The sequence below is a fragment of the Triticum dicoccoides genome, chromosome 7B (genome assembly GCF_002162155.2).
Source record: "Triticum dicoccoides isolate Atlit2015 ecotype Zavitan chromosome 7B, WEW_v2.0, whole genome shotgun sequence".
Taxonomy (NCBI): domain Eukaryota; kingdom Viridiplantae; phylum Streptophyta; class Magnoliopsida; order Poales; family Poaceae; genus Triticum; species Triticum dicoccoides.
Genome location: NC_041393.1, coordinates 119,736,330 through 119,748,788, shown reverse-complemented (window position 1 = coordinate 119,748,788; position 12,459 = coordinate 119,736,330). Strand labels below are relative to the sequence as shown.

Sequence of the window (12,459 nt, the reverse complement as noted above, 5' to 3'; positions counted from 1 at the left end):
CCTCTCAAAAGTGCACAACCCCTCTAAAGGAAACATTTGTACGAGAAGGGCACAAGGAGAAAGGTAAGGTTGTTAGTGGGAAGGCCACAAGGGGCATGCCCACTCTCAACAAGCCAAAAGATTTCATGCCTCCGTCCTATGTACTTCATAAGACTAAGGATGGAGAAGTTTATGCAAAATTTGTTGGTCATCGAAATGCATTTCGATTCTATGCTATTCGGTCCCTATAAGACCCTTGTGACTAACTTGAGAGGTCCCATTGCTAAATGGGTGCCTCTAACCAAGTCATAATTGTGTGTAGGTTGCCTTCTCCGGTGGAGTAAAATGGGTGATTGATAGTGTACGTACCAATCGTATGACCGGAGATAGCAAATTGCTCTACGATTTCATGGAAGCTATTCAACCATTCATGAGCATTATGTTTGGTGGAGGTTCAAAAGGACACATACTCGGGTTGGGCAAGGTGGCTATCACAAATGACATGTCTCTAGCAAATGTCATGCTTGTTCAATCTCTTAAATACCATTTGCTTTCCATTCGCCAGTTGGCTTCTATTGGTTATGATACACTCTTTGGACTAACGGATGTGAAAGTCTTTAAGAGAGAACTCTCGAAGTGGCCTTTGTTGGAGACTTGGATGGCAACCTTTACACAGTTTATTTCTCGAAAGAGAGCACATTCCATGCAACTTGTCTAATGGCCAAGGCCAACAAGGGGTGGCTCTGGCATCACCGGCTAGCCTATGTCGGCATGAGAAATCTTCAAGATCTCTTAAAGGCTAATCACATCCTTGGACTAACCAATGTCTCTTTTGAGAAAGATCGTGTGTGTAGTGCATGCATAGCCGGGAAGCAACATCAATCAAAGCACCCACCCAAGAATATCGTGTCTACTTAAAGGCCTTTGGAGCTCCTTCATGTGGATCTTTTTGGGCCTCCTACATGGGATAGTCTTGGTGGGAAAAAGTATGGGCTTGTCATTGTTGATGATTACTCAAGGTATACATGGGCGTTTTTCCTCAAGTCCAAGGACAAGACAAAGATTACATTCATTGATTTTGCCAAGCAAGCACAATGCAAGTTTGACAAATAAATCTTGGCAATAAGAATTGATACTAGCTCTCAGTTCAAGAACTATACCTTGGAAGAGTTTCTTAGTGATGAAGGGATTGAGCATCAATATTCAGCTCCATACACTCCTCAGCAAAATGGTGTACCCGAAAGGAATAATTGTACACTTGTGGAGATGGCAATGTCCATGTTGGATGAATACAAGTCGCCATATAGTTTTGGGCCGAGGCTATCAACACTGCATGTCATGCATCAAACCGGCTCTTCCTCCGCACTATATTGGAAAAGACTCCATATGAGCTTTTAATTGGGAACAAGCCAGATGTTAAGTACTTTCGTGTATTTGGGTGCAAAGGTTTCATCCTCAACAAAAGAGAATGGTCAGGAAAATTTCAATCCAAAACAATTGAGGGCATATTTGTTGGCTATGGATCAAACCCTCACGGCTATAGAGTCTACAACAAATCCAATGGATGTGTTGTAGAAACTTATGACATGGTGTTTGATGAATTTAATGGCTCCCATGGGGAGCAAGTTGATCTAAGTGATGTAGGTGAAGAAGATTCTTCTTAAGATATTTTGACCATGGGTGTTGGTGCACTTCTTCCAATGGAACAAGAACCTCATGATGATGAAGAAGAAGATGGAAGCTTCACACATCATCAAACTACTTCAACACCCATACCACCACAAGCTCCTATTGCTCAACCAATGCCCTTAGTCCAAGTACAAGAAGATGATCAAGCCCCTCTTCATGATAATCTTCAAGAACAAGATCATCATCAAGGGCAAGAACAAGAAAGTGCAATCGTTGATGATGAACCTCAACAAATGCAATATGAAGAAGAAGATCTTCCACCACAATTAACGATCCATATGTTGAGGACGTGGATGATGGACATGAAGTTGAACCTCGAGAAACCCTAACCTCCATCATGCCTCGAGTGTCCGGTCGTGTTGATGTTGACAAAATTCTCACCGGCATATCGGAAGGTAGAGTCACTCGTAAACATTTGATAAAATTTTGTGCTCACTTCTCGTTTGTGTCTAGTGTTGAGCCTCTCAAGGTACAAGATGCATTGATGGACAACGATTGGCTCGTTGCTATGCAACAAGAGTTGAACAGTTTTGAACGCAACCAAGTGTGGTCATTAGTCGAGAGGCCAACTATGGAGCACAATGTCATTGGAACAAAATGGATTTTTAAGAACAAGCAAGATGAGAATGGTGTATTCGTCCGTAACAAGGCAAGGTTACTGGCACAAGGGTACTCGCGAGTTGAAGGTTTGGACTTTGGTGAGACCTTTGCCCCCGTTGCCCATCTTGAATCCATTCGCATCTTACTTGCTTATGTTGCTTTCAATGGTTTTACATTACATCAAATGGATGTGAAGAGTGATTTCCTTAGCAGTCCTCTACAAGAAGAAGTATATGTGTCACAACCACCTGGGTTCGTTGATCCTGATCACAAAGACTATGTGTATAAACTTCATTAGGCTTTGTATGGCCTCAAACAAGAACCTCGTGCTTGGTATGATCATCTTAAGAAGTTTTTACTCGATAATGGTTTTGTGAGAGGGTTGATCGATCCCACTCTTTTTACTAAGAGGGACAAGGGTGATTTGATCTTATGCCAAATCTATGTAGATGATATCATTTTTGGTTCTCCTAACATTCATTTGTGCAAGAAGTTTGCGGCTTCCATGACCAAGAATTTTGAAATGTCACTCAATGCGGATTTGAAGTTCTTTCTCCGATTTCAAATTCAACAATTTCAAGAAGGAATTTTCTTGTCTCAAGCAAAATACCTCAAGGATATCATAGAGAAGTTTGGCATGATTGATGCTAGTCCATGTAAGACACCCATGCCAAAAAAATTGTACTCACTGAAGACACCAATGGTATTCCTTTCGACCCATCTAAATACCGCTCTATGATTGGTTCATTGCTTTATCTTTGTGCATCTGGACCATACATCATGTTCAGTGTATGCATGTGTGGATTTCAAGCTTCCCCTAGGAAAGTCATCATAAGGCGGTTAAGCATATTCTTAGATACCTTGTTCACACCCCCAAAGTTGGGTCTATGGTACCCCAAGGATGCTAAGTTTGATCCCGTTGGGTACACGGATGCGGATTGGGCGGGAGACAAAGTGGATCGTAAGTCCACCTCTGGTGCATGTCAATTTCTTGGACGCTCCTTGGTAAGTTGGTCCTCGAAGAAACAAAATTGTGTTGCCCTCTCCAGCGCTGAAGCTGAATACATTGCAACCGCCAGTTGTGCAACTCAATTACTATGGATGAGGCAAACTTTGAAGGATTGCGGTATCACCTATAGACATGTGCCTCTTCTATGTGATAATGAAAGTGCCATCAATATTGCTGAGAACCCCAAAGATCATGCCCGCACCAAGCACATTGATATTGGGTATCACTTCTTGAGAGATCATGTGGAGAAGGGTGATATTGACATTGCTCATGTTGGCACAGATATGCAACTAGCAGATATTTTCACCAAGCCATTGGATGAAGCAAGGTTTTGTCAACTTAGGCGTGAACTTGGTATCTTGGAGCTTGACAATATTATGTGAAATCTAGTAGCCATTCATGCATGAACTTAATTTCTTGTCTTGATGTAGGCATATATTTAGGGGGAGACATTCAATTCATGAGTATTCTCACCCTACATAATGCATAAATAGAACAAACACTCTCAAAGTTATCATGGTTCTCGAACTATGGTGCTTTAACATGATGGAGTCGTGACTATGTGCCCAAACTCTACATCTTTGCAGTACTATGTTCCATATGCTCAAACATGGTGGCCTCGGTCACCGCTTGTGAATTGCTTATATGGACCTTTCGTTACTTAATATTGTTGGGTTGTTATTACATCTTAGTATGGCCTTAGATTACTCAGGTTTTCACCCCTATAATTCTCTGAAAACTCCTTCGCGGAGTCTATATCAAATTTTGTTACTGAATATGTAGCATATTAGTATGGTCATGCTATGTGTTGGCTATTTGTGTTTGCTATTATTCAAACTTGTTGTTGGTACTTATGGTACTTGATTGTTTGAGACTATGTTATTATCTCTGTGGCTACGAAATGTTTTAGTCTATGTGTTATGATGGTTTCATATGTGCATGTCTCTCACATTTATATCTCTTTGAGCTACATATGCTACCATGAGAGTTGGTGTTGTACATCCTAACATATTCATCTCATGCACACAATGAGGGGGAGCTAAAAGCAAATAGAAACATAAGCATATTTTGTACTTTTGCTCTCATGATTGTCAATGCTAAATTTATTTATTGCATCTATGATACTACATGTATGATTGTCATCAACAAACAAAAAGGGGGAGATTGAAAGTGCAATCATGCCCTTACATCATGTTTTGATGTTGATGACAATTTACATGTAGGGGTCTAACTATGTTTGTCAAGTAAATCTCAGGTGTTAGTCCCCGATTCATCTATGTGTGTGGATCGTGAGCATACGAAGTTGATTTTACCCGAAGTATACTCATGCAAGAAGTATCAAAATGAGTGCATCATTTTAATTTCTTGAGTATAGGATCCCGCACTATAAGAGGGGATCGGTAGGGTTAGTGAAAGACTTGCTCAAGCTACAATAATTCCTAGCTTCAAAATCTTAGGGTCACACAAAAATACTCTGGTGCATATGTTCTTTTTGCTCCCATGCCGGATGTCCGGGCTTCCATCCAGATGTCCAGGCCGCACCTCGGATATCTGGCTCACTCGCCGGATGTCCGGCTCACTGCTTTTTTACACACCAGTAGGTCTGCACATTCTCGCCGGATGTCCGGGTCTTCCAGCCACGTCAGATATCGGACTCTGCCCCGGATGTCTGGCTCCCTGTCATCCTGACTCCAGTAGGTTTGCACGCAGTTGCCGAACGTTCGGGCTTCGCCCTGGATGTCCGGGGTTTCCTGACATGCCGGATGTCCGGGCTTTGGCTCCGTATGTCTGGCCCCTCTATTTTCTGCTCTGCTTCTGCCTTGTTCTTCGAGTGCCTTGCCAGGCCGAATGTCCAGCCCCTAGCCCGGATGTCCGGCCTGCCCGTTCACTTTCACTACAATGGCCATCTTTGTGCTCACACTATATATAGTCCTTCTTCCCCATGGGAGAGGGTTGACCATTCACTTTGAACAAACCCTAGAACACATTTCACTTTGTCTCTCACTCCTACACACCAAATCTTAGATCCCCAAGCGATTTGAGAGCATTTGAGAGAAGTTGTCCGATCAAGTGATAGATCCACTCCTTCCCCTTCTTTGCACCAAAGGAATTCGTGATTTGAGCAAGTCTTGTGCTTTTCCCCATCGTTCTTGTTACTCTTGGAGGTTGGAGACTCCTAGGCGGTAGGAGTCTTTCGGAGAGGAATCAACCATTGTGATTACCCCCGAAAAAGTTTGTGAGGGTTTGGAGACCACCCCAAGGACTAACACTAGTGGTTGAGAAACGCCTTCGTGGTGTTGTCTCAAAGAGAGAATAGGGTGAGCCTTCGTGGCGTTGGTGTGCCTTCGTGGTAACATCCACCTCTCTAAACGGTGTCGTAGCTTCCCTCCAAGGAAGTGAACATCGGCATACATCCTCGTCTCTCGGAGTTGCGATTATTCCTAACCCTAACTCCCTACTTGTGGTTACTTGTCTCTTGCACTTACGTTTATCATATTGTGCTTGCTTACTCATATATTTGTGTCACTTATTTATCTTGCTTAGCTCTTAGTGTCATACTTGCAATTGTTAGGCTTACTTACATATTCCGCATTATTGCCTAAAATTGCTAAGTAACAATTAAAATTTGTAGTTGTACCTATTCACCCCCCCCCCCTTAGGTCCATCTCGATCCTTTCAGTGTGACATAGCTCTTTTGCAGAATAGTGAATTGGTCTGCCACATACTCTGTCGCCATCGAGCATCACTGGTTCTATCTCATTCTGCATTACTTTTAGTAATTTACTTTCTTGAGTTATTTCTCATGTGTTGTTCTTCGGGACTTCGTATGTTCTTTCTCAAGCAAACCTGTTTATATTGAGATCATGTTTTGCTCCGTGTTCTCTCTCGCTGCACTGAAGAGAATATGTATGTTTCTTCATGTGATATTCATCTTCTGTTATCTTGTGATGCTTCTCAGTTCTGTTCTGATGAATATATCGCAGTAATATGTTTAGATTTCCTTCATAGAATTGCTCCTAATAGTTTTATTCCGTTGTGATGTGTTGAGAATATTTAATATCCCATTCGCCCCCTATGGTTGACTAGTATAATGCCCGTGCGTTGCCACGGGCCTTTTAATTTTTTTATTGCATACATAAGCATAATGCACTTCCAATTTGTGTTCACACTTAATGTCCAAATGGTACAGAGGAATCTCGGTCTATGGATGGCCTATTAAGCTATAAGATGCAAAGAGTATCTCGGTTTAATAGTATAATGGACGTGCTGCCTATGTTGAATGAAAACAATCATATTACTGGCATGAGCATGCCATATTTTATTGTGCATTTTTTCACATGACTAAGTTATTTACCACACTTTTATGCTTTGAAGAGTTACACTGGTGAACTATGAACCCAATGTAGTTTTTAGCATAAGAATCACCTTCCAACAACTTTTACATGTTCTATCTTCAATTTTGTTTTACTTTGAAAATACGAAAATATTACCTACCACCATGTCTTTTAATTACCTTGTGCAAGTAGCAATACTAGCAAGGATTGACAACCCTTGCTTGACCCATTGGGGACAGAAGTGAAATTTTATTTGTGTTGTTGTTCAACCATTGCAGGATACCAGTACCTCCATGGATTCATACATTGGTCTCTCACTGAGAAAAAGCTTGTTGCATACTACAAATTGCTACACCAGTGTTCTCAACAAAGCTAACCATTAGTAGCAGTTAGTAACCACAGAAAGGTAGGCAATCATAACATTGGATGCTAATCATTAATTTGTACCATTAATGCATCATGTAAGTCTTTTATATATACACACAATGCGCGAATGCACCGCTGAAACTAACAAAGGAATGCGATGGCATGCCATCTTATTAAATCTTACATGCTAAGAGGAATGTTGCTCAAGTAAAACCATCATAATCATTCTAAAAGTTAGAGCCGGTGGAATATCATTCTGTAAAACTAATTGCAAAGTAATCTTAGACAAAGTTTAAAATAGATCGTGGTCCTAAAAGGTAAACAAGCCTTCGAAAAAACTTTGGATTGCATGATTTTTAAAACATGGGAATAGGAAAAATACAGAATTTGGATGTCACTTAACGTGAAAGTCCTACATGATTACAAAATACCTGAATTTTGAAATATAGGCCTTTGGATGGTGCACGGGAAACAAACACGGGAATTTAGAGGATTGAGTAGAAAGGGTGGAGGGAGATAGAGTGTAGTAGTGCATTGGACTTCTCAAAGGAAAACTAAATGAGGTTTGAACTCAAGTTGAGATTCCTATGGAATGAGTAGCGCATTAATGGTTTTCATAGGAATTTGGTGACCTTAATCCTATGATACAAAGGACTTCCCTATGAAAAAATCCTATGGAATGGAATCCTCCAAAATTCCTATGGAATTCCTTCAATCCAAAGAACCCCTAAATCAGAGATGCCCTTACCAAGCCAGTTTAGACAATGAGTCTTAGGCCCTGTTGGGAACACTGGAATAGAAAACAGTGGAGTTGAATAAAACATGGGAACGTGGTCAGAATGTAGTGTGAAAGCATTGGAATGCAAAAATGTACGAAACATAAAACCTGGTGTGTTCAGATTGCAGGAATAAAAGTATAGGATAGGTGGATCCCACAAGGAAAGGAGTAATAACCATGCATGCAGGCGCGGCATCCTCGTCGGCAACTTTGGGCATTAACATTGTCGTCTAGGAAGATGGTGGGTCTCAAGTCCATTAAGCACTGCAATATTTTCTCTCCTTCCCACGCCTTGCATCGGGCATCGGCGAAAGGGTGAGAAAACCATATATTACAGTGGATTTTTATTTTCTTGTGAAATGAGCATCCCACAACAGTGTTCCATAGGAAATGAATCGGCTCTTTCCTCCGTTCCGAACGTTGCTCCAGCTTCCTTTCCTCTGTTTTGCAATTCCAGCGGTTTTCCTTTGCAAAACCTACGAACCGAACAGGGCCTTAATGTTTTGAGAAAACCGTGGTTGAGGATGGTATTGCCCTTTTCGGCAAAATCATTGTTTTTTCCACTCAATGTTTTATAGCCACATTCTTTTACGATTATATGGATATGTATACTGGTCATTTCTTATTACATTAAATTGTTTCAGTTTATGCATGAGTCTAAATGTATCTGAGCAATCATGAGGTGGATGTAATGCAATCCTAAAATAAGGTAGTGACTAGCTGGATGATACATTTTTCAACTAATTTCGTCTACATAATATAATATATAATCCAACAGGAATCTAATTAAGGCGTCAGAACGACCACATTAGACAAACATTCAAGAAGTTCCATCTACACCTCCTTATTACAATAATGTGGAATTTTAACATAATATATTCCCTTTTAAACATTAAGCGGCTCGAGATTTAGCTACTCTGCCGCAGAAGAAATAAATACCCAGATTCAATTGTGTAAGTCCAAATTATGCTTAGAAACAATGAACTTAATCATTGAGCGATTGGTATTTCGGTTAGCAAGATGTTGATGCGTGAACCTTTGGTACCAAATTGGTCCGAGCTAGGAACATCATCAATAGTTGATGGCTAGGCCAACACATTGAGAAGGATGCTCTGCTCATGATGCATTATCATCTCTTCTCCTAAAAGAAGTGTTCAAAAAACATTACAACCCCAATTCACAAGGGAAAAAATTGCATTGTTGAAGGCACGACTAGACGCTAAAACAACCATCAGCCTGCCAAGTACTAGTAATATATAGATTGATGGAGAAAGTAGTAATAAGGTGAACAAGAGCTCTAGCATTAATTTCATCAAATTGACATCCATTTTACAAGGCCAACCCAGCCCAGCCCAGCCCAGCAATCCTCCCTCCAGGGAAAGAAACCTCTGCCAACACACACATGGGAGTACATACATCTTCTAAAACCCCAAACCGGATTGATCCTCCCCAACCTTTGATTTTGGTAGTCCTTTAATTTACCAACAACTGAAACTCTTGCCCTAAACATTCCTCCCCTCACCCCATCTGATCCCTACACCTAATTAAGAATCCTAGTAATTAGCCTCCCTCATGCATGCAGGAGCAGCACGCATCATGTCCCCGGCAGGCGCATGGAGCCGCTGCAGCTCCCTTGTCCCCTCCTCTGTCCGTCTGTCTCCTACGCCACGCCGGCATGGTTGCACGCAGCCCGGCCGTGTCTCCGTTAGCTCACAGCCCCAGCAGGATGTAGTAGACCAGCGTGATGGGCAGCGCGATGAGCATGCCGAAGATGACACTGCATGCACAAGAGAACGGCGGGTGAGACAAGAGCAAATGCACGCAGGCGTGGAGAATCTCCGCCCACGCCCGCTGCCAGATTTCATGGTTTTTACTAGTACGCGGGCTGGCTGCATGCACTTACGCCGTGCTGAGGATGTCGGGGTGCACGCTGTACTCCTTGGCGAAGACGAAGGGGACAATGCCCTGGGGCAGCGCTGCCTGCGAAAAGAAAACGAACCAGCAGCTTAAACAAACAAACCAGAACCAAACTGTGCATCGTGCGTGCGAAAGCGTAAAGCGAAAGCGGGCGTTGCCGCGCTTTCCCGGCGCAGGGAACAGGGCGGAGTGCATGCGCTCATGGCGTCGTATCGGCGTGCCCGGCCGGCCGGCCACTTGACCGGTGTTCCCCTTTCTTTTTTCATCGAAAGGCGCTTCTTGTCAGTGTGCAAGCCTGTGCTGTGTCTGTGTGTGCTCGGCTCGGTTGGTTTGGTTGGTCGGGTGTCGTCTCTGGCCGTACCTGCACGATGGCGATGTGGAGGAGGGTGCCGCGGAGGCCGACGGCGATGGAGGCGGCGGCCATGACGGCCGGGCCGGTCAAGAACCGCACGGCCATGGCGAACGTCGCCCGCTTGTTCCCGCACGCGATGATCCGCGGCTGCAGCGCCATGAACAGCCCTGCATGCATGCGCCAGATGCACACAAATGTCAGCCCCACTCTACTGCATATGAATGAATGATATCGAACCACAGTTGGCTGGCATGTATGCATGCATGCGGAGGAGCAGAGAGGGGCGCACCGAGGCTGAACATGGCCATGCCGAGGCCGGCGTCGGACAGGATGGCGATGGACTTCATGATGATCGCCGGCATGACGAAGTTCCACCTGCATGCATGCGTAACTGGTTAATTAACTGCTCGGTAACTGACGGACGCGTTCATTAACCTCGCCGGCGGACGCTGGGGGCGGAGTGAGTGAGTGATTACCGGAAGCAGACGAGGGACCAGATGAGGCCGATGAGGCTGGAGTAGGTGTTGGGGTTGCGGATGAGCTTGCGCCACACCATGATGAGGATGAGGCGGGTCATCACGCTGGTCGGCGGCATCACCGTGGGCGCCGCCACCAGGCCCGCGGTGCCCTGCTCCGCCGCGGCCTTCTCGTCGCCGGCCTCCGCGTCCCTCTCCTTGTTCCCGAAGCTGAACTCGTCACGCTCCACGCCGTCCGCTGTGATTGATTGATCAGTTACCAATAACAGAACAGATTAATTAGCGCGGGCACTTATTAACTTGCCGAGAATGGCTAGGACAGTCGAACGGAATGGAACCTTTGCGCGGCGAGGCGGCGGCCACGCGGACGTCCTTGGCGGCGGCGTCGTTGTACGCCTCGGTGCCGTTGCCGAACACGTCGGACACGGGCGACGCGCTGGAGCTCCACACGAACATGTGCAGGTCCTTGCCGTCCTCGCCCTTGGCCTGCCCGTTGGCCGCCTTCTTGGCCGGCTTCTGCGGCGCCGCCATCGCGGGGTTGGGCGCCGGGTACTGCCCGTACTTGCTGTTGTTGTTGTTGCCGGCCTTGTCCTCCTCGTAGTTGGACGGACGCGGGGTGGCGCCGGTGCGCACCACCGGGCCGAACGCGTCCCCGGCGGCGAAGTTGGAGCTGCGGCCCACCATGGAGTAGAAGTCGGTGTGGTTGAAGCTGGAGCCCCGGGGCGTGGGGTTCCGCGACGACTGCAGCGAGTAGATCTCGGCGTTGGTGAGGTTGCTGGGGCGCGGCGTGGTGCTGGAGAACCCCATGGAGCGGCGCGAGTATATGTCGGAGCGGGAGGCGTTGGAGCGGCGCACGGTGACGTGAATCTTGCCGTCCTCCTTGACCTCCGCCTCCGTCTCGATCATGTCCCTCCTGCCGTCGAGCGACATGACGTCCGGGTCGACGGCGATGGAGGCGATGGCGCCGGCGGTGTCGGGGAACTGCTCGGTGATGAGGATCCTGGCGCCGCGGTACTCGAACATGAAGAGCATGAGCGTGTACCAGATGATGCACTGGAGCACCACGATCTGCACCATGAGGCTGCCGGACTCGTCGCCGTACATGCCCTTGAGGAGCGGGATGCCCATGACGAGGGTGTTGGGCAGCGTGGAGAGGGAGAAGAGCGTGATGGTCCACTCGAGGGAGCCGTTGCGGGAGAGGTGGCTCCAGAGCGTGAGCAGCGCGAGCACGATGAGCTTCTGCAGCGTGTCGGCGGCGATGAAGCGGAGGTTCATGGTGTAGGGGTTGTTGGTGGAGATGAAGTGGAAGGAGAGCAGCGGCACGGCGAAGAGCGCGACGAAGCGGTTGATCCCGGAGCACTGGTCCGGCGTGAAGATGCGCCACCACTTGACGGAGCCGTACGCGAGCATCATCGCCACGTACAGCGGCACCATCGCCGTCATGACGTGGTAGAAGTCCGTGCCCGTGATCATCTTGCCGTGCCGGCCGCCGCCGCTGCGCCAACAAACGCTCGCTCGCTCGCTCTTCCTTCCTACGCTGTCACGGCGGCGCGGCAGGGGAGGTGTGCGGTGGCGGTGAGGTGCGGCGTTGTTCAAGTGAAGCAGCGCTAGCTTGATTTATGGCGCGGGCGCGGTGGCCGCGCGGCGGGGTCGGGGAGTTTGGCGATCGGGGGGAGGCAGGCGGGGGAGCCAATGAGGGGAGGGGGAGTGGGCATATGTGCGGGGGATTATTTATACACATCATGTGTGTGCGTTCAACAGTGAACGGTCACGCAGCCCCACGCTGGGAAGGACAGAGAAAGGGGGAGCTGAAATGGGGATTGAGGAAATACCAAAAGGCAACTTCAAATTGTATACTCCTGAAAATTGGAGGACTAAAATATTGTGTAATGCAGTACAATTTCAGAAAAATGGGGATGGAATTTTTGAGCCTTACAAGAACATCCTTGATGAAAAAC

General features: G+C 46.3%; 1 protein-coding gene across 1 annotated transcript; it reads right to left on the bottom strand.

The window, feature by feature from the left end:
* Positions 1–9,030: 9,030 nt before the first annotated feature.
* LOC119337992 (probable auxin efflux carrier component 1c) lies at positions 9,031–12,192 on the bottom strand. The gene is made up of 6 exons (XM_037610283.1): positions 10,840–12,192; positions 10,502–10,739; positions 10,315–10,400; positions 10,035–10,192; positions 9,660–9,736; positions 9,031–9,533 (listed from the first exon to the last, which is right to left on the bottom strand). Exons 1-6 carry the CDS (start codon positions 11,972–11,974, stop codon positions 9,467–9,469), a joined length of 1,761 nt encoding a protein of 586 aa, XP_037466180.1. The 5' UTR covers positions 11,975–12,192; the 3' UTR covers positions 9,031–9,466.
* Positions 12,193–12,459: the final 267 nt, after the last annotated feature.